The sequence below is a fragment of the Haemaphysalis longicornis genome, unplaced genomic scaffold (assembly GCF_048455015.1).
Source record: "Haemaphysalis longicornis isolate Haplotype H1 unplaced genomic scaffold, Haemaphysalis longicornis Haplotype H1 scaffold_7, whole genome shotgun sequence".
Taxonomy (NCBI): Eukaryota; Metazoa; Arthropoda; class Arachnida; order Ixodida; family Ixodidae; genus Haemaphysalis; species Haemaphysalis longicornis.
In genome coordinates, this window is record NW_027526422.1 from 161,749,058 (window position 1) to 161,776,462 (window position 27,405).

The window sequence follows — 27,405 nt, forward strand, 5'->3', positions numbered from 1 at the left end:
AACTTTGGTCATCCTAGCAGTTCTTAAAGAAACCTATTTAAAATTTTGTTAACACAGAGTATTATAACTTTTGAAATATTGTGGATTATTAGCTTTCACACTCCTCATATATATAACAAGTTAAATAGTTACGAATGTACAGTTTTTCCGGCTTGTTTATGCGCGATATGAAGGCGATCCTAGCCAAGGTTCATGCAGAAGCCGCCATTTTCTTTTTCGGCAGTCTTTTCACGGCCGTTTTTGAAGCCTCTCGCGAACTTTTGATGTGGAGAAAGAAACCACTGGTGCGTTTTTCACCGTATCGGTTTTGTATGTTGAACGGCATGCGAGAAATTTTTGCTAGTGTGGGCTATTGTATTTACGTTTACTTGTATTTCAAACGCGGCAAGCATTGTGTAGCCTTATTAATATCAGATTGTTCTGCGAATTTATTATAAGAACACGCGAAATGCCGTGGAAATATTTAGGAGAATATTTTTTTAACCGAACATAATAACATTTTAGGGAGATTGTGCCGTTTTCTCAAACGATAAGAGGTGTCAGTGGTACCCGGCCGTCGTCGCACGCAGCGTTCATGTGGGGAGAGCGATAGCTGTGAGTTACGTGCCGAAGTGGCCGGGTGGATGGCGGTCCGTAGGCGAAGCAGGTTTTGTGCGTTGTTGCAGCACGTAAGTACGTCAGACGGACGTTGCGTTCGCTTATTCTACTAGCTAGCCAAGGCTAGCTTGGCTAGCTATCTCGCTTCTCGGCCCTTTGGCACAGATCAAACTGCAGTCAGGACGAGAAGCAACAGCCCGAAAGGGTGGTCAACCTTTCTGGGTTCCCACCGAGCTCCCAGGACCCCTGCACCCCTGGTTACGACCCCCTTCCCCTCGACTGCTGGGATCAACACGGCTTTACTGCGATCCTCTGTGGTCGTCCTGGGCCTCTGCCCTGGTCCCTCCGGCACCGTGGTACCATACCCGGAGACGTCTTTCGGCTCGGGGGTGCAACAACCCCGAGTTAGAACCTCTAGATCAACGTAGGGTGCCAGCAACGGTGCCTACTCCTTTGGCATGCCTGCCTGGGCGTGGTGCTGCGCCCTGCATCTCACGGTGCCATACCTGCAAGGACTTCCCACTGCGGGGGGGACGCCTTGGCCCTTGAGCGTGGGGTCTGGACCCCCTGAGCCTGCTGACCCGTCCAAGGACCCGGCACTCAGCTCTGGCGACGGTTTTGTGCATTTAGTACAACACCAAGCCCTCTCGTCTAGTGGAGCGGGACAGTGAACACCCAGGACTGTGTACATGCTCTAATCCTTGATCGGAACCCTAGCATAGTTAGGTGCTATTAGATTGTGTGTGTTTTTTTGTTTGTTTCTTTTTTGGTGGAGTTGTTTATACCTTGTTGCATTGTGATAGCTGTCTTCTTGTCTTCTGGGTTTATACTCTTTTTGCGTATTGCTCTAACACCTAACTCAGTTGCAGTAATATCCCACTTGCCGCTTACAGCAAATATGGCCGCCTCAGATAACAGTGAGGGTACGAACTCCCTCTTCACGACTCTGTCGTCATCCCCTGGCCCTAGCAGACCGCTTCAAACCAGGCAACCAACCCGAGATGGCGAAACTTTGGTGCTCTACATTCCCAACCCACAAGTTTTGACCAACATGGAGCAGGGTTGTGCGTGGTAGTATACAGCGGCAGCATGGACGAGCAAACGGCAATCGCTACAACGCCACCTAGAGCAAAACTACGACGTCCGGATTAGAACAACTTTGAAATCCTGCACAGTGTGTGGCTTCAACCTGGGGCTCAGACCCATAGGGCGTAGTTGTCTGCGCAATGCCAGCAACCAGCAAGCAACAGCACTGCGGTATGCATGCACCATGTGCGGCATGTCTTTTGCATCAAAGAGGGGACTTGTTAACCACAGGCAGTTGCACGAAAAAAAAGCGGCAAAATTTACCCATTTGGAGCGAAGTAGCCCAAGACGCCGAACGCTGCAAGACAACAGTGCCCATGTCTCTTAGGATTCACAGGAGACTCAACAACCCATGACGGACCGTCGTCTAGAAGACTCTCCACAAGAGAACGAGGGCAATGGTATGCACACAGCAACTGAGGACCACCAAGGTATGACGCTACCAGAGATGTCCTCACAACAACCAAGCCGATCCGCTGAAGTCACATCGCAGACCACGCCTAACAGTCCAGCAAACCACCGCAGCGCCCTCCACGCACGCGTCGCAACCTGAACTGCCTACCAGCAATCATGAGAATAACGACTCTCCGGCGCTGACCCTGGGCAATGATGGTGCGGAAGAGACCATACAGGCCTCACCCAAAAACTCTGCCGTTGAATCAGCTGCACAGCAGAAGTTTGAACCTAACAACGGTATCCTGGCAACCCATGTTGCGCCGCAGATTGCATGGCCAACCAGCGTTAGCAGAGACATCTGCAGAATTTGAAGAAATACTAGATACAGTAATAGAATAAGCCTCCAGAGCTGTCAGACTACTGACAGTGGCACCAGAGGGAAGACCATGGCACCAAGCAACCCGGAGAATCCACAGCAGATACAGAAACTGTACAGGCGGAACGGGCGGAGAGCAGTGAGGCAGATTCTTGAAAGGCCATCCACGATGTGCCCAATCCAACTGGCCGAGCTAGAGACCCACTTCTCCTCCGGCTGGCACAGCTAACACGTTGACACCTCTATCTACCATCACAAAGCGCCAGACACGAATGAGGTCCACATGTTCATGTTCACACCAGAGGAGGTAGCTGGACTCCTCAGAAGATTCGAGAACACTACACCCCGTGAGGATTGGCTTACGTACGACCTTTGGAAAGACGTAGATCCCAAGCGTCACTTTCTTGCTGCTGTGTTCAACATATGCCTTCCCCACCGACGGATACCAGACAAGTGGCGGGGTAACGAAGCCTACTCATCTACAGGAAGGGAGACCAATTGGACCCAACAAACTGGAGACCAATCGCCATTGGAAACACTATTGCTAGGTTGTATGCCAGCTGCTTGGCCTCCCGGTTACAGCAATGGGTACTGGACGAAGGCATACTATGCAAGTGTCGGAAGGGTTTTTTTACTATACGACGGTGTTTTCGAGCATAACATCATCTTGCAAGAACGATTGAACTCCGCACGCACAGGCCAAGAGGCACTGTGCGTAGCGTTTCTAGATTTTGCAAAGCCGTTTGGCTCTGTTGCCCATAATGCAGTCATCGAGGCAGTACTATGTGCCGGTGCAGGTGAGGCCTTCACCGAAATTGTTGCAGATATGTACCGAAAAAACACCATCACAATGGTGGCCGAGGGAGGATTCACGGGACCCATTTCCATCTCTGCGGGCATTCACAAAGGATGACCCCTCAGCGGGCTACTACTCAACATCGTTATTCACCCGGTAGTGCGTGCGGTGTTAGGGTTAGGAGGTCGGCACGCTATCCTAGCATATGCTGACGACCTAATTCCACTGGCGGATGATCCCGGCACGCTGCAATGCAGAATAAGCACTGTATCGACACTGTCTGAATGGATTGGCCTGAACCTGAATCCAACCAAATACAGAACCCTACATCTATCCGGGGGAACACCGGTCGGACTCAGGCCTACAGCGTTCTACATACAAGGAATACCAATTCCTCACATCGCAGACTACGACAGCCACAACTTCCTCGGGCGCCCGAGGGCTTCCGCGTCTTGCCACCTGAAGCCACCATTGACGAAGCCATAGACATGGGAAAGAGACTACTCACTTCGATATTAGCGCCCTGGCAGAGACTGGATGCCCCGAAAACATTTCTATTTCCAGCGCCTAACTTCAAGATGAGGATGGGTTCGCTGGGGAAGGAAGCCTCGAAACGGCTTGATGATGCAATACGACCAATAATCAAGCGAACACTGTACCTACCAGCTAATGCCACCAACGACTACCTGTACGGAAGGGCCACAGCTGCAGCGGCAGGCATACCCATAGCCGCGGAAACAAGCGCCGCACGCAGAATTGATAATGCCTTCAAACTGCTATCATATACCGACTCAGAAATGAGGTATGTGGCGCTTGATGCTGTAACAGAGGGGACGTCAAAGAGGCTGGGACGACCATCAACTATTGGAAACTTGGCATCATACCTCTCTGGGGACACCGAGGGGGAGTTAAGGGCTACAGCTACGCAAGTTCAATCCGCTTGGACAGAGGCTCAAAAGGCATCAGGCCGTCTAGGTATCACATGGACCCCACAGACGGATGGGGCCTACGTCGAATCTGATAACCGGTCTCTAACACCCCGCCACCACCGCAATATACTCCAAACGCTTCGGCTCAAGCAAATGTCAGCCCGTGACTCCTCCCTGCGAGAGAAGCCCAGCCAGGTTAAAAACATGGAATGTGTCACAGCAGATCCCTCAAGTAGTCACTTCATAAGATCTGGGAAATACACGCGGTTCACACACTGGTGTTTTGTCTACCGCGAAAGACTGAACCTTTTCCCCCTAAATGGTGCTCGACCCTGGGATCCTGCCGTGGACCAGCGATGCCGTAGATGTAGACGCAAGCAACCCTGCCACATCACCTGTGTCGTTGTATGATGGAAAGCAGAGCCCTTACGGAGAGGCAAAACGCATTGTTCAATGGGTGAAGAAGGCGGCTATGTGGCGAATGACTGTGACGCATGAAAACAGAGCAGTGGGAGACAACATTTCACCCCGATCTTCTCCTGGTCAGAGGATAGGAAGCAATTATCCTAGATGTATGCGTCCCCTTTGAAAACCGGCTCAAATCACTGCATCATGCACGCGCCAGGAAGATTCAGTAATAGCAACAAATACTTCCTGCGGCGGTATCAGAGAGTGACCGTAAATGCAATCGTTGTTGGCGCACTAGGGTCTTGGGACAAACCAAATGACAAAGTACTTAGACGTATATGTAGTCGCCGTTACCTACGAACAATGAAGAAGCTAGTGGACAGCACCACTATGGCGGCCTCCCGGGACATATATGCCACTCACATTGCGTGCAGTGCCTGATGATGCACCACCCGATAGCATACATATCTATTTAAGGTACTCTTTTCCTTGTATGCTATTTTGCTATCTGTTGCATTATTTGCCAAGATTTCATTTTTGATTTCTTTTATTTTCCTGTTGTTATTACTGGTGCTGTTTTACTGTTAGCTGATGTTGTTTGCTGCCACGGTTAACTATATTGATTGATTCCTTTTACTAGCCATGTATACCCTTAGTTTGTACTCACCCGAAAAATTTGTATAAATGTTGCAAGCCTCCGTTATTCTGTATAAAATGTTGCCACTTTTTCAGCTTGTACTAACTTTTAAAAATTGTACTAAACATGCAAATACAACTCTAATATGCCGTGGTGATCTGCAGTGCCGTAAGTATGAACGTACGCAGCCAAGTAGCAGATTTTGCAATATTTAGCGGATCTGAACATTACGAGCTTCCGTACAGGCATCACAGACTTTCACCCGTGTGCCATGACTCGTGCGCTGCCTGAGTACCCGTAAACCCCACTCTCCCACGCAAAGACGTCCGCGCATCGCTTGGCGTGTTCAGGGTGGGTCAAACGCGCGTGTATTCGCCGAAACAGCTGTGTTCGAGGCAGCGTGAGTATGCAGTGATAAGAAATCTTCTCACTGGGACTTTGTGCTGCATTGTATATCTAGTCGGTTATCGCAGGCATTGTATACAACAGTTCTGCACTTGCCCTTTTTTTAAGCATTTGGTGTTTTTCCTCGTCATTTTTCGCTACTTTTATACAGCACGTATTGTGTCTACTGCGCCTATTCACTAAGATCTACTGTGTGTTGTTGCCATATTTATCCCCCCTGGCCTCTGCAGGACATCTATACACCACCCACCACCGCGTGCCATTGTGCCCACACCACGGTCAAGCATTCCCTCGCCAACTAGTCGTCCTCGAGATGCATTTATTCGGCATCCCATGGGACAACCCGTGTGTTTGGGCTTTGCATTCTCTTCATTTCTCTCTCGCTTAGTCTTGCTGTGACAAAAAATACACAGCCATTCATGGTGTTATATGAGCGGCATTATTGTTTTTGTTATAGTAAACAATCACTGAACGGCATTAAGAATGTGCCTAACCACTGTTGCGCATAAATGAAGATTCTCACATTTTCAGGGTTTAATGTGTGACTGCCCTACCACTAAATAGAATAAGCGAACTTCTTATGCCGTATACAGCTGGCATGGGTTAGAGGCAATACTTGGTAGTAGTAGTGAAATTTACAGACTGTTCGCCGGTCATCTGTCATTGCAAACAGTCCATGTGCTGTTTCCCTAATCACCTATACGGGTCGACAGCATAGGTGGCCTACACCGGACGAGATGATATCAAGACAAAGCCAACCAGCCAACAGCATTCGTAATACCAGACACGCTATAAGCACCTCACCGCACAGGACTTCATGGATCCTGCGCACACACGACACACCAAAATGGTCGTGCCAACTGTTCTCCCAGTGTATGTATCAATGACTTCCTCCGGTGCTTCTTGGTGCTTTATTGATGGTGCTGGTTGGTAGGGCAAATATCTCCCATATTTTGAACCCTGCCTTTAGCATCCGCAAATCGAATGCAAGTCTCGACAATCAATAGGCCGCGAAAAATGAAAAGCCTAGAGTTGTTACAAGAAGCAAGGGGATTTTCATATCTGACGTGCGATCTCGTTAAAACCACTCTCAACAATGTCCAGCCTCCAAATTCCACTTGCAGATATTCGTTGCTTTTCAGGCTAAAAGTGGCGAGCAGTACATCCACCAAAACCAGTTTTTCCAATATGAAGATAATCAGGTCGAGACGTCATGCTAGAAGCCTTTGTTTGGCACAGTACGCGTTGCCAATTGTTGGAGTGACTTAAATGGAGTGGTACGTTGTCGGGACACCTTGTCAAATGCTTTCATAACGTCTTTAGCAAGATTGCCTCTCTTGCTACGGCATGGAAGCTCCTCGTTACTTAGTGTAACACCTCGCAAGGAAAAACGTTAGTCGGGTGTTTTTTCTGGCCACATGTGTACTCGGATTGTGATAAATAGGTGAACTATTGTAAATACAGTGCACGCCGACTGTGCTGAGCAGTGTCTCTTTTCCGCGCCTTTTGTTTTCGGGTGAAGCACGGCTTGCAAATGTACACAGTGTGCCCTTGATTTGCGTCCTAAAAACAAATTGCATGCACTGTCGTTCTTTTGCTGTAATCAGGGGCATAAAATGTACAACGCCTTGTTGTATACACGTATGCAGTGTAATGCGAGAGAACATGGGCAGCATAAAGCATAAGCATTTTTAACCTCTGTCATGGCACATGGCGAATTGTAAGCATGCCTGATGTAGTGTGTACTCTAGTGCCACTTCTAATTTTTAATGCCTGGTTGTGAAATGTTGGACGCAACGCACACCAATGTCGAGTTCAATTGTGCACCTGGGCGGTGCCCTGTTGATGTTCTGCTCGACTACATTTTAGAAATATTAAAAATGTGACACGTGCGCGCACAATCGTTTAAAGGTTACATTTTACCTTATGGGACTACGTCATGTCTCGCTATTGTCTTATGCACAAGACGCGCAAACTGCTTGTCTTTTTCTAATAGTATAGTGTTTGCATTGGCCATGGAAGGCGTGAATTTCTTTGTGTTGGTGGAGCCTAGAACCTGTCGGTTAACTACGTACATAAAATCTCCCCGCCAGGGCCTTCGCCTTTACTGGGAAGGCGACGGTTTGGGAAGCTAACCTGGGTTATTCGGCAATCGCATGATTCCCAGGGGCAAACAAAAAAGTAAATTTTTTGGGTATTGTGTTTCAATGTCCAGGGGAATATAATTTATATTCAAAACCACTAGTTCATCAATTAGGCAAGGCCTTTAAAGCCTTTTTAGTGAACGGGACGCAAGTGTTTTCCTTCTTTCACATCATAACTGTAAAAAATGCCACAGTAAAGAAATGTCTGCAGAAATTGTGGTATTCAGTATAGTGAGCATCCCTGTGTGTATATTTTGCTATGCTTCTATTTGCGTCTCACTGCAACCTAATATACACTCTGAGAAGGCCATCTGTACAAATAACTCCTACAGATGGCTGGTTGTTTTAGATTATCAGCGTTTTCGATTACCATGGAGGATAAATGTTTTATGTTTCATGGTACCTCTACTTGTTAATCGTTTATTTATTCCTGGCAACCTGTTTTTTTTACATAATGTGTATTGTTTCCCGATTGTGCTATATTAGTCAGTGCTTATTATATGGCTGAATGAAGAGAAAGGCGACCCTATGAATTTGTTATTGTATTTATGACCGGGAAGTTAATCTTTCTTCATTCTGAGGTGTCTCTTTTACATGGCGTGACAAGAGTTTGAACACACAACAGTAGTGGAAGTCACAATGGTCTGTAAAGGCTACTTTTAAATCGTAATTTTACAATTCAAAGGTAAATTTTGTCCAACAAGATGCAGTCACGAAGCTGAGAATTATATGCTCAAATGAACGCTGTAAGCAATGCGTGAAAAAAATAGGAACACTGTTCACATTTCCGTCGGCATGAGCAGCGTTCCACCTATTCAAAGTACCCGGACAAATCACTATCCACAAAAAACGAAACCAATGGTTAGCAGTTGTTCGTCTAGCCGATCGTTTTGCTACAGTCAATCCGACCGGGGGGTTCTATGTGAGTGCCCTCTCTTATTAGTCTTTCTTTCTGTATGCATAGCAGGCACTTTCTTAAAGTTGTTCTCTCTCTCTCTCTCTTTCTCTCTCTATGGACAGTCCAAAAGAACTTTTCGTCTGCTTCAGCGGTGGTAGATTTTGGCACGGGTTCGCGCAGCTTCGCATCTTTTGCGCCTCTACTACGAGTGGCTTGATGAGCGTCTTCGACAGGAACTTCTTGGTAGCTGGTCGCTGACGAAATCTTATTTTACTACAAGATAACGTTAAGGATTGGTTAAGGAGCACGTGTAAATACGTGTTAAAATCAGAACGGCGGGAGAAAAAACAAGCATCTCGTATGCCGGTATGTAGGTTGTTATCCGTTTGGATCTTTAATTTAAAACAACATTATTTTCAGAAACCAGGTCATCAGAACAGGCTTCTGAGCAATGCATATGGCGCTATCCCCTGGCCGCATCTACCGCGTTGCACTACCTCTCAGTGACAGAAAAAATCAAGCCGTAAGTTACGACGTGGGTTAAAATAAACGTTACGTTTGATATTGTTTCGTCGTTTAATTTCGCTAACAGAGCCTTTCTATAGTTATTACAAGGCGGCATCGGTCCGTTTCCTGTGTTCAAATAGAAATATTCGCAAGTCCTCCATGACTATGAAGGCTGCGGATAACTCTCGTAAGCATTGTTTGTGTGCAAATCACTAAACACGCGGACGAATAGTTTTTTGCGTTACATTGATTTACCTTACGAATAATCATGCTAGATCGCATGCTGTGGCGTGCGATATTTCTGTTGCTCATTTTTTGGTTAGCGTCGTCGAAATCGTCGTTGCAGGACTGCATCTCAGGTCTGCTGGGTTAAAGCGATACTTTTCAGCTCGCCTTTATTATGTCTGGCGAAACGCTCTGTGATAGGGAATAAGCGATTGGAACGTATATGGTGGTGCGCGATTACCCTCACCGCTCAGAGCGCCAGCACACCGGGATTTAGATTATACTCGTCTTGTGATTGCCCGCACAGTTTCGTATGTTTACAGTCAGATGTCACGGCGGAAGGAAATAAGCAGCTTGGAAGAGCGAACAAGGGGAGAGCATTGTACAAAGGCACAATGAGGAAAGGGGGTTTGAAAGAGGAAGAGAGAAACGTAAAAAGTTGATGGCCAGCACCACGGTGACCATATCTGAACAGGCAAATCCTTTTTTCTAGGCCGCAATTGAGGAACCTCTTCGTCTTACTTCGGGTGTCAAGAGTTTCTTAGCTGTTCCATTTCTATGAGTTTCCATCACAGCATTTTTCTCACCAGCATGAATTACATGACACCTTGGTACAATTAATTTGAAGAGAGAGGAACATACGCATGAGGTTGAGTACGTGTGCTCAGGGAAACACAATGGGTGTTTGCAATTTTAACAACGGACCTGTTTAGGCTTCAGCTTGGTCGGGTGGCGTTAGCAAAAAATATCAAGAAAAATTCCCGCGGCGCGAGCCGCCCTGCACGACAGCCGCTCAGCCGCGTAGGTAGAGCTAAGCCTCGCCTAGCTATGACATTATACAGCGCTGGCAGCGCTTGCCTATTGAGAACACCCTACCCAGCGCTCGTGGCGTGAACTCTCGCGTGCTGTTCTTCTTGCCAATTAACATGCGTTTGCACGTGAAGATCGCAAAGCCTATGGCCGCCGGGTCCAGAGCAGTCTTACACGGTGCACTGTGGGAGAGATTTTAGTGCATGGGAACAAAGTGATCCGGCCGTGACAGTCCCGGATAAGTTTGAGAGGCAAAATAAAAAAATCATGTGAGGTTCGACAGCCGCGTCCCGGAGGAAGGGAGAGGGGCCGCCACCTCCGCTATTTCTTCAGCCTTCCACCACCAGCGCAAACTGCACCATTTCTTTTTGTAATCGGATATTTTGTGCATTCTGTTTCCCCGTAGTAACAGTACGTGTGCCTGCGATTACTTGCAACACTCCCACGTCAGTCTCTCGCATGTTATCGGCAATAGGACCAATCCAACCGTGTAAGCTGCCATTGCAGTTACCTACTTTGTACAAGAAAAATGTGGCTCCGATAGAATGCGCAATACGACACAAATTGTAACAGCAATGCGTATAGGAAACTCAACTTGTCCTTAATGCGGAAAACGTGTACACCCAGCACATCAACTCGGACTGTGTACCCTTGTTAGGCTATTTATTTAGTATAATAGTGTGTGTGTATGACACCGTTTCCTTTGTTAATCGACAAGATTTAGGGGAAATCCCCAAGGTGGGGTAAGTTTCTGTGAAGGAAAGTTCGACATCCACCTAAATGCAGCCATACGGCTACAAAGGAAAGCTATACAGCTTCCTCGAAAACTTCGCAGTTGAAGAAAAATTCGTCCTGGTCCAGGATTCGAACCCGGGACCACTGCTAAACCGGAGCAGTCGCTCTACCAACTGAGCTAACCAGGAGGCTAGTCGTTAGTAGCGCGAAAGCGAATTGATCAACAACTCGAAGTGAAGGACAGGTGTTAATCGACCAGATTTAGGGGAAATCCCCAAGGTAGAGTAAGTTTCTGTGAAGGAAAGTTCTACATCCACTTAAATGCAGCCATACGGCTACAAAGGAAAGCTATACAGCTTCCTCGAAAACTTCGCAGTATGCGAAGTTTTCGAGGAAGCTGTATAGCTTTCATTGTAGCCGTATGGCTGCATTTAGGTGGATGTCGAACTTTCCTTCACACCGTTTCCTTTGTATCAACGATGAATACGAGCACCGCAGCTGGCTTGAATCAGACGTTCATGCGGACTTTGCAGGTGCATATGGCTTTAATGACGTTCCTCGAGGCGCCAGACTGCATGCAGGCAATAATACTGCATGAAAAATTTGTTTTGTGCATTCTAACGGTTACACGGAAGAATGAATTGGCTCTTGCAGCTTCGTGCACGAATATATCGTGGACGGACATGTTCGTCCACGATATGTTTTTCATGAAGAAAATGTTCCACACATTTCTCGATCTGAAAATCACCTTGTCATTTTTTGGCATTCGAAAGCCCTACCGTCGAATATGTGGCAGGAGGCCGCTGTAACCCATCGCTGCTCTACTCCGCACTCCACTGCGGAGCGCTTTGCTACAGGCAATGTTCGTCGAGGCAAGGGCGATGCCCTACAACAAGCTTTCGGTCCCTCTATTCTTCAAAATAAAGTCGAATGCTCATATTACCTTGTTATTGCTTCTTTGGCAGCTTTTTTTATTTATTATTTATTTTATTTACGAGTACCTTACAGGCCCATTGTGTAGGGCATTGAGTAAGGGGGACAGAAAAAGAAAAAGTACACGTTTGTCTCGAATATATAGGAGTAATGCGTAAAAATTATGAGGAAATTTATGCGTAAACATTATGCGTAAAAAAGTGTGCGTAAAAATTATTATTTGTTCAGGTTTGCCCTGGAAAAAAATTAAACTTCGCCGTAAGACACCACACGTACTGATTTCTTTTTCGGGTCCAGAAGGCCAAGTCGTCGCCACACCGGAAACAGGACGTCGCTGATGAGGTGACTGTGGATATCCGAGGTGGGCTTCTTTCTATCTGCGTTGATTGAGAAAGATGAATGTCGCATGGGTAGTTATGAAAAGAAGAAACATAGACAAGGTGAGTTAGGTGTAAATTGTGTAGAATCGTACATTTGGCTTCCATCTTTTTTGGTACTGTATATACACCACAAAATGCAATTATTTTAAATGGGAGCTACATTCACCCAGATTAGTGCGTGCAGCCTGCGTCTGGACGTGCTTCTATAGCCGTTTGGCTGGACTCTAGTGGTGGCGCGCGTTCAATACATTTTATTAATGCATGCTTCATACCGCTGTAGTCGCGTGCATTGGTCATAGTAACGATTTAATTACTTTTAGGTAATGTTTTCCAAGTGTCATTTACTTTACAACACTTTGGAGCCAATGCTATGCCTTACACAGAGGAGGACGTACATATTGTTCGTGGAAATTTTACTGACTCTTGGAGGTGCGCTGGATATTTAGGGACATACAGTACTCCCTTGTTATAACGAAGTCAGCTGGATGGTGAAAATTTTGTTATAAGGGGTATTTTGTTATAGGTGGCTAGTAAAGAATAGCAAGAGAAGTTGAGCTTTAATTGCGCCACAACTGCGAGAAATCGAAACACAATGTATTCAGTGAAGCAAAACCTTTTCAGTTTCAAAAACGGCAGTAAGCTTTGACTGGAGGAGGTGCGGAGGAGCAGCGACTTCGAAATTGGCAGCAAGGCGGTGATGAGTTCGCCGCGGGGGTTATGCTACGGTTCGTGCATAGCCCATGTACCATATTGCGACATGGGCCAGGTATTATCCGAAAGAAGATGACGGTAGCGCACTCAGACTCGGGAAACGAGCTAGACGTAGAAGAAGAAGAGGATCTTTCGCCTTGCCTGCGTGGTGCTCTCGGGATTGCAAATACACTGTGTGGATACCTCTTGCACCGCTTGGTTACACGTCTTCCTTCACGTCACCGCAACAATATCCTCGAGGTTGGCCGGATCAGTATTAAAAACCTCATTTTTAACATATCCATAGAGAAAGAATTCCACGCGTTACAAATCGGGTGGGCCAAGGTGTGGTTTCACTTCGCCCAATCCACTGGCTGGGAAGGGACTCGTCGATGAATTTACGAGCCAATGAAAAAAAATGCGGCGGAGCTCCGTCATGCTGGAACCACATTTTTTCAGGGCAGCCAGTGGCAACTCTGAGTCAAACTCGGAGGTGACGCCCTTTAAGACGCGCTCTGTGTACTTCTTTCCTGTAAGGTTTCCGTCGATGAAGTAAGGGCCAACAACACGGCCGTTATAAATGCCACACCGTACGTTTGCTGACCACCTTCTCTGGCGCTTATGCTCACGGAGCCAGTGGGGGTTCTGATCAGACTAATAATGTGCGTTGTGCAAATTGTGACTCCAATTCCTACAATATTGGGCCTCGTCAGTCCAAAGCACTCTGTTGAGAAATGCCGGATCTTCGTCGCATTGAATAAGTCACCAGTTGCAGAAATGAAGCCGTTTTTGAAAGTTGCTTGGTCTCCGCTCGTCGTGAAGACACACATGACATGGGTGGTAGCAGTGTCTTGAAAGGAACCTCTAAACTGAAGCTGGGCTCGCTCGCTATGCGCTGGCAATTACCCTGACGCTTGCTTCCCGCCTGACAGTGACGTATGCCAGCACATCGATGTCGAAAACCTCGGTTGCACTGTCTGGCAGCTTCCTTTTCTGAGCATGAACTGATCCAGTGGTCCTAAACCGATTAAATGTCGATACGAATGTGGGGCGAGCTTGCACACGACGGCCAGGATTTTGGCCAGTATACAGCATCGATGCCAGCTGTGCGTCCTTTTTCGCGCTCACATGAGCCCGTACCGTGTCCACTATCTCGGCAACGGAGTACTGGAGTTGAGCTGACGTGGTCATTTTCGCAACAATAACGCTGCGGCGTTGTAACCTTGATCCTCAAATGTACGAGGTGACACTAGTGGTACGGTCTTGGCTATGCCGTACCCACACCGCGTAAAGAAGCATTTTAAAGGGAAAAGCCGCAAGAACTACGTATAACAGCATGCAGCCACAGCCGTGAAAGCCCTCCTCGCCCAGCAAACAAACCTTTCTTTTCGCTGATGCGCAGTCTAACACGCAGCGGTTATAAAGGAACAACAGATAAACCTAACGAAGAAAAATCAACGAATGTTGATGTTTCAAATCTTGCACGTCTGGTAGCCATAGAGCTTCTTAGTAAGTATACTAGAGAGGAAACTGCGCCTGGTAGTCCATGTCGTCGTGGGGGTTTATGTGAAGACCCCCCTTCTGCCTTGGGCTTGGCATGACAATTAGATTAATAAGTGGTTTTAGGAGTTGCTTTCTTCACCATGCATTAAAACATCTAAGGGCTACGAGGAAGCCGAAATCCTCCATGTTCTGTGGTAGCCGTGTTCGGTGAAAAAGCAGGCAGTGCGTGATCGTACCTGAGGTTGGTCATGCCGCAGGCGAAAGATGTATGACTGAGTGGGTAATTTGCTGCCGCGAAAATTGTGGCTGACGAAAAAAAAAAGAAACAAAACGTACTTCGACGATGGCAAGATACGATAGATACGGGCGCCTGTATCGTTGCTATCTTGTCTTAGTCCGCGACTGTTTAACGCCACGTTTTCTTTTTTCTTCAAGTACGAACCAAATCGCTCAGCATAAAGTTTCGTTAAACTGTAGCTGACGGTTGGTGCACCGGTTCACCGCGACGACGACGTTTTCATAGGCACGCTCAAAAAGCTTTACAAACTCTTCAAAGAACTTACTATCTGAAATATAGGTAAAAAATAAAATTAGAGTCTCTAATGAGTTTCCTCCAAAATACCGACATTGTTGTTAGCGACCAGCTTGCCCTGGAGAATAGTGGGTACAACCGTTCCTGCGAAAATACGCTTTGCTTTCTTTTTCTTTAGATTTCAATCAGCCTGTTTTATTGCCCACTCATGATAACACACCATTCATTTAGTTTTTTTTGTAGCGCTGTGTTCGAAAATACGGCCACTGAAACGTTTCAATCCAAGCCAATGATGAAACTGAGGTGGGCGCATGATGTAATGGCGGTCCATGACTAAACACAGGGCCTCGACTGGAGCCGCATAGACGCTAGCGCCAGACTTCTGTGTAGTGTATATTGTAAGAAACTCTATGCTGGTTCCACGTGAGATGTGGTCGAGACAACAAAAAAATTCCCCCGCATTTCCCCGAGGGGGAGAATGTGAAAGTGCGAATGCACGGTTGTCGGCCCGCTTGCGGCGCTTGCGCTCGGCCCCCGCAGCCCACCACCTCGCCGCCTTCTCTTCCATCGGGTTTGTAGTATCACGTGTACACCACGCAGTTATCAAGTCGCTATAACGCCGCTGAGTCGCCAACGCACGCCGCTGACGACGTAGGTTGAGTGCGTTAAAGATATAAGGCGCGTTCTGACACCGATATCAGCGTCGCGTCCGTAGCTTATTCGGTAGAGCGTCGGGCTGCGGCCCGCAAAGTCCTCGGATCGAAACCTGGCGCCGGATGCTGTTTCTTTCTTAAATATAGAGGAGCACTGCGGACGCCGCCGCCGGCGGTGGATGGTTTGGGGTCGCTTATAAAGAGCATTCGCTCTTAAAAAAAGAAAAGCGAAACTGTCGCCAACACCCACTAGGGCTCCCGAAACGGGCGACCATGTAGTTGGCGATGGCTAGCCTCTTCCTGGGGCCTACCAACGAAAGAAAAGGTGAGCGCTGATCGAGCGAAAAGGTGACCGTGGTATAAGGTGAGCGCTGATCATTGAAAAAATACAAGAGGCGATGGCGTTAGCTGATTCACTAGCGTGGGAAATCACAAGAGCCTTCTTGAACTGGGCGACACATCACCGCAACACGTCATCAGCGGGTGTTGCGTTTGCACTCGACTTCTGGCGCACTGTGTGCGCTGCGTTACGGTTTCATGCCGGAAAAATACGTCATGATTGCGGGCTGCAGGGCTCAACAAAGTGTCTTTTTCTTTGCTTTAAAAACTGACCATTTATCGTCGTCTCCGTGGCTACAAACTCACCATTGACAATAACCGCGAAACCTCTCTAATTAAAAATTTTATTGGACAATTTTAGTGAATCAACTATGTAATTCGCTTGTTTGTCATAACTGCTGACGTCCGCCTAACCTGATAGCTTGTTTCTGAGGAGAATTCCTATTTTTGTTGAAAAGGCTACCTTCAGAAATTTTCGAAAGTGTTCATTGAAACAACCTGAATCTGCGTGTTCTGGTATATGTAGATCAAACAAACCAAATAAAACTAGTGATGCAAATACCAATGAGAAGGCTGAGCACAAGTCCTCCAATGTACGTTGCAATCGCACTGAAAAAACTACTCCAATGTGAAGACAAGCGGGAAAGAGCAATGCTGCCATCGTTCCTGGAAAAGAGAGTTAAAATACTTCAGTTTTTTAGAATAATTTGCAATATAATATCATATAGGTTGTCGTAATAGTATTAAAGGTACGTTCTGTTTTCATCCAAACAACCACGCAATTTTATGCCTGCATATTAGAAAGTAGGACTGATGAATGAGTATCTATGTGCAAATATATCGACGAATTGAAGGACAAATATACTTTGCAATGAGAGAAAGATTGACTTATTCTAAATTTAAGAAAAACAAGGTTGTGCAGTATTTCCTAGCCGGAGTATTATTTCCTTGCTTAACCTATTCTAGTAAATTTTGGGGCACCTGATTAAAGTTTGCTTGTCTATGTAATCTGCTTGATGTAGCTTCTATTGTACATTTTTTTGTGCAGCAATGAATACAATTCTTACTCAGCGCTTTCTTTGAAGCCTGTTTCTTAGACCCGACCTGGGCGTGGTGTTTTGATCCTATCTGTCGTCTATACTGGAGAAGTTTAGTCTGTAACACTCCTTTTACAATTGTCATGTATTTTTCTAGCGTATGACTACGACATCGTGCGTAGAAAGGGCAGTGGTAGAGAATTGTGTGTACTTTGTTCTCTTAAGCGAACATTACACCTCATAACTTTGCCTAGCGATGCCCTTTTGGCAGGATGATAATGCACAAACATACCTGGAGGAGAATTGGCTGACAGTAATATTAAACACGCCCTCGGGAAGCGTTGTGTTGTCCGGACAATAGTCGATGCTTACTGGCATCCTCTGATCTCGAACGCCACTATGAAGTTTGCAAAACAGGTGCCCCATCTGGTAAGCGATCATAAGCAGCGTCACAATACCAGCGCCCTGCGCAATAAGAACAGATTATAAGAGCTGTAGGGGATTTGAAATCTCTATGGTGACATTGAAACAAATAAATGTGCAGGTTCCTTTAAATTTCGACTTATCGCACACCATTAAGGCCCGTAACTTCCGGTTCATGCGATTGCATTTATAAAACCACTAATCGGCCTTTCTTCAGAGCTAGTGGAGTTTACAGCACGCACACACGGAATGTTTTAATGCAAACGATCATTGCTAAAGTTTAGTTGCTGTTCAGCGGGCTTTTCTGATAAGCGAAGTCTTAATACAGTGCAACAAAAACACCAAGACATTTATGCACACGTCTTCACTTTAGCTGCAAAAATTGGCTTTACCTCCCTCTATGGTCACGCTTGAAACTTTGCACCATAACTGGCGCTTTCTACAATGTTTACGTGAAAAGAAAGTGACGACTGTGGTAAGAAAGGCAATAATCAGAATACCCCAAACAGAGAATTGCGAGGTGGTTTGGGGGCTCCCTAAGTGCAGAAAGTGATACGCGGTTGCCGCAAACTTTGCGGAAGAGTGAGCTGTTTATTGTAAAAGACAAATCTTTAAAAAGGGTTTAAAACAGAAATTGTACAAACTTGGTTTTGCCAACCGCAATACCTAATTATGGCGCTGTAAAAGCTTGAAATAAAGAAACGGGCTTTTTTTCTCAAAAAAGAATCTTCCGCATCAGGCGGCCTCGCATATCCCGCCGATTTCAAATCCTGAGGCTGATAATTTGAGAAAGACCCTCCATAAGTAGACTAGCCTCTACCCTCGTGCACTGTCAAGCTCTCTCTGCCACTTCATTGGCTCTTTCAAAGAGTGCGGACTACGCCAACTCAAAACGGGGAACGTTTACACTGACGCAGCTACCATACGCTTTGTGGGCAGGTATTCATCTGGCCGTGCAACTAATAGAGGTAACTGAAGTTTGCTTCTGTGACCATCGTCTTTACTGCATTTACCATCCAAGCTTTTTTCTCCAGAAGTGCCAAGACGAATATCGTGCTCATTGTCTGTCAAAAAATTGGCGGCAACTCCAACGAGGCTTCGATTTGTGCGCATAGACAGCAGCAAATCAAGAAACTAGGTTCCAACACCCAACGTTGCAGTTCCCAGTTGCCAATGTGTCCTTCTGCACCTCCACTGGTAGTTCCTATCTTCTTTCCTCATGCAACGGCGGTTTTTACTTCGATAAAGTTGCCACTACTTAGCTCTTACAACCTAGTTGGTGACGGCCATTATGAAACCCATGCAAGTAAAAATTTCAGAAGAAACGATCAGGCCCTGGGTAGTAAGAATTTTTTTGACAAGTGCAGTTCATGCTTAGAGATTGACGAAATGGAGGTCAAGCAGCAGAGTACTGGATATGCTAATGGCTCGTGTCTGCTCCATACTCAAAGAAAACATGCTATGTTTGCTTGATGAAATAATTATGAAGTTTAACCGATGTTGTGCAACGTAGGTGAGGGCTCCGGATTAATTTTGACCACCTGGAGATCTATAACGTGCGCCCAAAACTTGAACCCACGGGCTTTGTCGCTTTTTGCCTCCATCAGAAAAGCGGCCGGCCCGGCGTGGAATCCAACCCACATCCTTGGGCTCAGCACCACAACACCATAGCCACTGAGCCTGAGCCGCCGCGGCGGTTATGATATGTTTTCAGAAACATGAAATGAAGTCTGCATTTTATCCACATTTCAGCTGTTTTACTCCCCGGATACGCCATTCGTGATATATCCTAGTTCATAAATTTAATGTCCTCGGCTGTAAACAGCTAAATCACCCCGCTAAAGATTCCAAATTTGCGTTTGTTGGCACTGTAGATTAGCTGCTCTATCTAGAAATGCAGTGATTAAGTCTAGGTTATATATCGTTGCCTTGGCTTTTTTAAGCTTGATGCGGTAACCAATGGTGAAAACAAAGAATAACAAACCATATGTACAACAGTGTGCCCATAAGTCAAACACTCATTGCTTCGACTTATACTTTTCTCCACTTGGTAAAGACATACCTTACTGCTTGCAAACGGCGCCGTCAAACCAAGCAGTAGAAGTCCTACGAAGGGACCACAGATGGCTGCGTTTGCAAGAATGAACACCTGAAAAGCACGTCGATGTGTAAATCTAAATTACTTCAAGATTGACAACAATATTTCGGACGCTAGACTATATTATCAGTATAGGACAAAATAATGGCCAGTGTGCGATACTTCAGGTAAAAGTTCATGATATAATTACCCGCCGAAATTGTTCCTTTTTTGCTTCAATATTACGGAGTTTTCGATGATAAGTGAATTGTTACGTCGTCGGTAACCGAACCAGAGAGGGTCCCATTGACGGCTAAGCTGGTTGGCGGTAGTGAAGTAGCACGGACATACGACTAAGGCTAACGACATCCTTAAACATGGTTCGTTTTTACAATTTGTGCGTCATATGTAAATGCTTAATAGAAGTTTCTTGAGCCTAGTGCAAAAGGTTTTTGTTGCACGCCATTGTCTTTGTGCATAAAATTGTTCACTATGAGTGAGTGAGAAACAAACTTATCCTTCCAATTTCCAGTACACACCAAGCAGCTGACAAAAACATAACAGGCCTTAGTTGGTTCAAAGTATATGTAGGAAATATCAGGTGTTAGCACAGAAACGTTAAATCTGTCCTTGGGAAATGCAGCAGACGATGTAGTACTGAAGGGGCGGTTTACTCTCAAGTGGCTAAGCCGCGGTTTCGTGTTTCTAAGAAAGCGAGGAGCACTTATCCCATGGAGGTTTTCTAAACATAAGCTTAACAAAACACTCCCACAACTAGTGCTGTTTGAAAAAACTGGCCACTTTCAAATTACTGACAACACGTATTGGAGATAAGTATCCCCGTAAATGTTATGTTAAGCTGTTGACAGTTTCACAGGGGAGATCCATACCGCATTGTTCGTCCTAACTCATGTGTTTCCGTCTTTTTAAGTGCAGCATTTCATTTCTTAAATATGCTGATTTGCACAGCAACACCGTTCTCCCTTCACCTCAGATTTTCGTTTATTCCACTTAGCAACACCATTTGCAACAATATTGAAAGCCACACTTCTCCCCCCGTGAAGTAATTTTCCTACTAATAACTGTGGATAGATCACAAACCTGTGCTAACCAACACCACACTTTGGGATACTCATGCTCTGCGAGGTGCAATACTATTTTTGGGGTAACCGGTATCGCTGGCTTGACACATTACATGATTGTCCGCTTAAAGATGGGCAAAAGATTTTCTTACCGCTATAGCTGACCCGACGTGTGCTACTGCCAAACTGATAGCCGTCATTATGCAGCCAGCGGCAAATGCTGTGGGTAAAATGGAGAATGGGACTTTTTCAGCGAACGGAAAAAAAATGGGCGGACAAAGGTTTATTACCTATGGTTTTTACGAGGGGAGAAACGCGGGCGCTGGCCACTTTGATGAAAGGCGTGACAACATCCATGTACAATACGGCAGCTTGAGAATTCACCAATGAAGACACCGTGCTGTCATCAGAGAGGAAGAAAGCCAACTGCTGAGAAAGGGCGTAAGCTAGAAACAAAACGTAATTCAAGCAATCTTTTTCTAATGGTTCATACTTCTTATACTTCTCATACTTCTTATACGCCGTATACTTCTTCCCTGGGTCATAATTAGGACGTCGCGTAATTTATTTAAAGAACTCACTAGTAAAACGCGTACTGATGCAAAACGCCGGCTCGAACAATTTTAATGAATGCAAACTTGTAAAAGTCAAGTATCAGAGTGCACAAACCGTGCGAGTTTCCACTTTGGACCGCCAATGAACTGACTTGTGTATCACGAATTGCGCCACACTACAAAAGCAGAAGAAATTGCCATAGCCCTCAAAGCCACTACAGCTCAAGACTTTCTTACCATTGTCACAAAGTCTCGTGGTGCTTCTTGCCATTACGCCGCCAGCCGCACTGCACACGTAGCCCTTTACAAACTACAATCGATCCCCAACCCCTGTGACGTCTACATTTTCGATACTCCGGGACATACGATTCTGTAGTGGAATGAGTAAGGTCACGCTGCTGTCCGTGTGCATATCTACCGGGCGGTTCCCTCCAAAATCCCGCCTGAACCATCAGGATAGTTCCATCCTGTGCAAAAAGCACAAAGATATCCTCCAACACTACCTTATCGAACGCCGGCCTATTGTGGTAGTGGCGGGAGAAACCACGCCCTACTACTGCCTTCACACTAGCACATATCCACACGGCCACTCCTCCATGCCATCCACAGTCTATCCCACGCCAAATCATCGAAGTTGTGTTACCTAGAATGCACCCTTTACCACATGATCTTGGAGTGCTTCCACACCCATTCCCATTCCCCGTACCCCTCTTTAGCATTGATCAGTAGAAGGGCATGCTAGCCAAGCCGGAGCTAGCGATCAGCTTCGGCTGGTTGAAAGAGTCCTCTTGCTCTCCTCTTCTCCGTGTACACCTATTATACGCTTGTTCTGCAACGTGCACCTATCACGGCTCCAGCATCTGGATAATTCTTATTTCACTTTGTGGGGGTTCCGGCATAGCGCTGTTATTTTGTTTCCTGCTTCCTTCAGGAGCGGTTGCTGACTGAGTGGCTCTGAAGAAGCAGCGGAAGCGACCGAAATCGCCCGTGTCAATCCGTCTTGTGCTGTTCCCAAGGATTACATGATTGTTTATACACCACAGCCAACAGAAGTCATGCGTGCCGGAGTTGTTTTATACTACGATAATATTTGTCGCCGATGGCTTCCTGCAACTGCTGAAGGACTGTGAAATGAGCGGAATGATTGATTGATTGTACGGTTTTACGTGGCGACGCAATGCAGGCGATGAGCTGCGCTGTAGTGTAGGGCTCCGGATTAATTTTGACCACCTGGGGATCTTTAACGTGCGCCAAAATGTTGTACACACGCGCGTTTTTACTTTTCGCCTCCGTCATAAAAGCGGCCACCGCTGCCTGGAAATGAACCCAAATAGGCTTAATCAAGCTTATACAATGGGCCACGCTTGGTTGTCATGTTTTGGAGCGACCAGGCGAAGAAGGAACAGGTGGAAGCGGGAAAGGTTGACGTGAAGGAACAGGCGTGTTTGGTCATCAAACTATAGAACCAAAAGCAGCAAGTAAAGCTCCAGTGCGTTTCTTTCGACGTGTCGAATGAAGGAATTTGCAGGGTCTTCACTGCGTACGGAGGACTGAAAGAAGTGGTGAGCGACTGATGAAATAGGTGCATTTTGAGAATGCCGACTCAACCGATGTTGTGCTTCGACACAGCAGCCAGCTAGCTGCTGTGCACAGCACAGCCAGTGCTAACTGTGCACTGCACCAGCTACCCTCGGGAAAGGGAAATCCCACGTAATGGTTCCAGCCAGGCCTCCTTTTTGGTTTAGGTGTCGCACTTGTGATATGACCTTGAATACAGAGTGCGCAAATGCACCGAGTTCCATGGCTTCGATCATCAACAGGCTCGGTGCCAGCTAATCTATGCGGGAGCGGTCCCCCGCCGTGATGATGCAGATTGGAATGAGCTCTTGAATGACGAAGAATAGGAAGAGACAGCTGTGACTTTGGCAAAAGATAAGACCGCTGGGGAGGATGTCGCAGACGAACCTGCAGGGAAGCGTTCTGATGTTTATACCATAGCCGACGGGTTAGGCGAAGAACCAAGGAAGGAGACAAATGTTCCGGAGGCCAACCTGTTTACATCGTCGCTAGCTGCCGTGGCTGGGACTAGGGTTTCCGCGGAGAATGGCTCGAAAAAAGATGACGCTATGCCAGCCACTGCCAGAGAGACCAGCGTGGTGAAGGCGGGCCTGCAGGAATGCCAAGCGAAGGTCATTCGAGAGTGCGCGGTGACACACCAAGGGCATAACGTTGTAGTCAACTTGGGCAGCAGTGGAGTCATATAGTGGAAAACGCTTTTTGTCGGCGAGCCAGCTACATTATTTTTTATGAGAAGCGTTCCACACAAGTCCTGACCCATATCTCGAACGCAAGATCCTGCAAGACGTGTGAAGTAGACCCCGTGCCGTGTCCGTTGTTGATTCATCTTATACGCTATTATGCCCTTGAGGGTCGCCAGGCGCAACGTGCGAGGCATAAGTTAATGTAAAGGCAGACTTACTGAATGGGCTTGAGCTAGAGGATAACGGCGATATGACAGCAGTTCGAGAAATAAAAATGGGTGACGGGAATCCGACGGAGGCTATGGTACGGTGTTTTAGGGCGCAGTATCAGGCGTGGATTTGTCTCGCGGTTAGCGCGTCGAGAGAATGTGTGCTATTTATTAGACAAATCGTGAACCTAAATATTGAGTATGTGACTTCTTGCACCATACAATTTCGCCATATGTGGGCACGTTTTTTTTTGTACGCGCCGACAGATATGCGACATAAGAGAGACGTTTCAAGTGTTGCTTCTAATTGCAAGGTTGAACGAAGTCGTCATGGTAGAAGATTTCAACTACGTTTATGTATCACATGGCAAGGGCTGCACCATTTATGGACAAGTACTAAAAGGTTACTTTCTATTGTAATAAATTTAGGCGCAACCTAGGAGGAATGTAATTTGGACGTAACACTGTTTACTCATTTCAAAGGACGCTCTTACTTCAAGCTAAATTTAGGGTTTTTTTTTTTTTTTTGAAATCCCTCCAGAATACAGAAATTATCATGCCCGCGCGGTCGCTTCTAGATACTGTTGCGTGGTCGGTTGTTCCAGAACAACCACAAAAACGCAACGAAAGAAATTCAGACTGCAACAATAAAAATACATTGGAACCTATTATTTGATGATGTATTCGTACAATACGTCTAAAATGCCTTGAAGATGAATTACAAAAATTAGGAAACGAAGTAAAGGGGGGTACTTTCAAGAATAAACTAAAAATGAAAGCATTAGAGAGAGTAACATTACTGATGTATTAAAAGCCAGAGTTTAAAAGCGTTTTGCGGAATAACCGGAAGTCACTCCCAGGAAAAGAACATTTGATAACAACATTTTTCGGTGGGGGAAAAGTTACAAACCATTGGCACAGAATGATGCCGTGCAACGGCAAAGCAGCCAACATGGCGCGCGTTAGCACTGTAACGAAGTAATTCACGCCGTAAAAATATTAAAGAGGCGCGCTACAAAAAACGTACGCAGAAAAGAGACATTTACCATGCGTTTTGCAATTACTACAGTGCCCTACACCTAGGAGTGTTTTTCTTTGATGCTAGTGTTAGATGCACATACACAACATACACAAAAATACCTGGAACAGGCCATCACCGTTAACGATGTACAAAGACCTAACGCAGACATAAACCCTGCTAAGTCAATGGGCACGGATTGGTGAACGGCGGAAATTTATATGAAACTTAACAATCAACTTTTCCTATTGCATTGCAAATGTTTTTGTTAAAGTTAAACAGCTTACCGCTCTTGTTCAATCGTGTTTGTTTTCGTCTGCCGTACTCATCTTGAAAACAAAATATGTTATCAAACATAATCACGTCATAATTTAACATACCTTTTGCTCAGCAAATTGTGACGGTAAACGTTTTATGGAAATCGTAACAATAAATGTGCAGACAGCTCTGAGAAACTTGGTAGGGCGCAACAGAACATGTAGAGAAATTGAAAAAGCAAATTTCCTAGCTATCACTAACCGCGATGTGTACAAGCCAGTCGGCATAGTACAGCAGGCTGGTTGTAGTGATGAAGTTGTAATGAGAAAAAACATTTCGTCTTGTACCATACGACCTATTTATCTTCTTTTTGGAGTAAAATACATGTATGTTCCGCGATTATCGACAGTGTACGTATAGCCTACAATACTTGTACGGCACGCTTGATTACAGACAAGCACTTTGGCAAGAGAAAACGATTAGTATGCTCTGTACGGAACCGGTTACAATCAGGCGCGCTTTTTCCGAATAATATACGAGTTGTTTTTTGAGGCTGGTAACGAGTAAAAACTTTTAAGAGCTCCAACTTCACGCCGTGAAAATTAAAATACTGGCTTAGGCGGATAGTGTGGCCCTGTTTTGTACAAATTACAAAAGCATTATTGAAGTTGTACCAATGAGTTGAGGCTTGCCTAATTCAGGAAAATCGTTAGGTCTTCGACACAGTAATTTGACTGCAATGCGGAGCGCATTTGCTGGTATGCAGTGTGTAACAGCCCATCTAAAATACCTTGGAGATCCGTTGTGCCATCGAGAACGAGAACCTTATCGGCGTCAGTAAACTGCGTCAATACGGCCAAAAAGTAATGGTAAGTTGAAAACAGGCCACAACGAAGATTACGCCAGATGGTCTATCAATCAGGAGAAAACCAGCGAAAAAGGGCTGAACACAAAAAAATCGCAGACATAAGTGCTTGTCTGTTCGTACCCTTGCTGTTTTCCGCTGAATCTCATTTTATTTGAGGACAATCAGCAATATTACAAATGAAAAGAAAGCGAAATTATATCCGACAGCTTACCTTATTGACGCACTTACAACGCCGGCCAGGAAGATCCCTGAGAGGCCCGGAAGAGCCCGTAAGTCGCTGAGTACGTAGAACGGTAAAATCTACACCCATGCGCATAAAGAATCGGAAAAGAAATTGAGGATTACGTGAAGTGGTTACTAGAATTCAATGCAACGCAGCAGCTGGCGATTTGTCAACAGAGGTTTCCGCTCAACTATCCTGTTTAGTACTTATCTTTTAATAACCGTTAAAGAAAATGTGCTCTCATTAGCGTAGGCAGTTTACCTAAAATGTTCTTGTTATCTTCCGTAAGGAGTACTCTTAAAACCACTTTGACCGTAGCCAGTAAGGATAATGGTGAGGAGTAATAGTCAGGGACCCCCTAACGTTTTTATGTTATAAAAAGAGTCTGCATTCAGCTGCCATGAACTTGTGCGCTTCTGTATTGAATTCAAGAAAAGAAACAGCGGGTTAAATACACTACCTGATCACTTCGCTGGGTGTGTCCTAACATCTGTGGATCACAGCCACGATAGCGGGAGCTCAGGGCCATGGCTTCAGTTGCTGCCAGAGCGTAGAAAATGCACGTCGTGACAGTTCCTAGCAAAAGGGTCCTGCAAAAGGTAAGAAAAGCGAAAGCAGGCCGAGGCTTATACTCATGATTCCGTCATCGAAATAGTAATACTTCGGTAGACACAACTGAAAATGGCTTTGGTTTGCACCCCTTATGGGTAGTTTAAATACAGCGGACCCGGACATATTTCTTAGTGTATCTTCACATTATAACCTGCTTGTAAGAGCACATAACCTGCACGTTTTGTGCACAATAGATTCATCAAATACTTCCATGCCTTATTTGCACGCAGGTTGCACAATTTTAGTTTCTAGAGCATAAAATACAACGTAGCAAGTTAGTGGGTGTTACCATTAATTTCGTCTTTTTGCTTGTGGTAGACAACGGCAGAGTCGCTTCAAGAGGACGCATCTGAATCCATAGAAGGCAATGGTTGGCAGTGAATTTCAGTACATTCGCGAATAAAGCACAAGGGCTCATTACGCCGATTACGGCTTGAAGTGGGCTTTTTGCCATTGTTTACAAAACACTAACAATTACGAAGTGAGTACTAGCGGTTTAGGATGTCTGTGTCATTGTTCCAAAATACGGCACGTTTGTCGGTAGCATTTTCCTGACTTGACAAGCTTGGATGATGTGGTACATCACGCAGTTAATTATACTACCTCCCTAAAACAGCGACCAAGTTTACTTCATTGCTCGGTTTTTGAAAGTGAGAAAATTCATCATTTTTTGTGTCAACTGTCGGGCTTCAAGAATATCCAAGCTCACCGGCATCTACAGTAATCACTCGTTATAACGAAGTCAGCGGGACGGCAAAACTTTTCGTTATAAGCGGTATTTATATATAAGCGACCACTAGAGAA

General features: G+C 45.8%; 1 protein-coding gene across 1 annotated transcript in view; it reads right to left on the reverse strand.

Annotated features, from left to right (window-relative positions):
- LOC144146632 (sodium-coupled monocarboxylate transporter 1-like) overlaps window positions 1-27,405 on the reverse strand; it is a 130,963-nt gene that overhangs the window by 47,783 nt on the left and 55,775 nt on the right. Inside the window, exons 7-14 of the mRNA XM_077678569.1 lie at window positions 26,450-26,579; window positions 25,978-26,066; window positions 20,889-20,998; window positions 20,751-20,818; window positions 19,502-19,588; window positions 17,309-17,481; window positions 16,542-16,645; window positions 12,159-12,259 (exon numbers count right to left, since the gene is read on the reverse strand). Of these exons, the coding sequence (XP_077534695.1) occupies window positions 12,159-12,259; window positions 16,542-16,645; window positions 17,309-17,481; window positions 19,502-19,588; window positions 20,751-20,818; window positions 20,889-20,998; window positions 25,978-26,066; window positions 26,450-26,579 (862 nt within the window). The remainder of the gene's footprint in view (window positions 1-12,158; window positions 12,260-16,541; window positions 16,646-17,308; window positions 17,482-19,501; window positions 19,589-20,750; window positions 20,819-20,888; window positions 20,999-25,977; window positions 26,067-26,449; window positions 26,580-27,405) is intronic.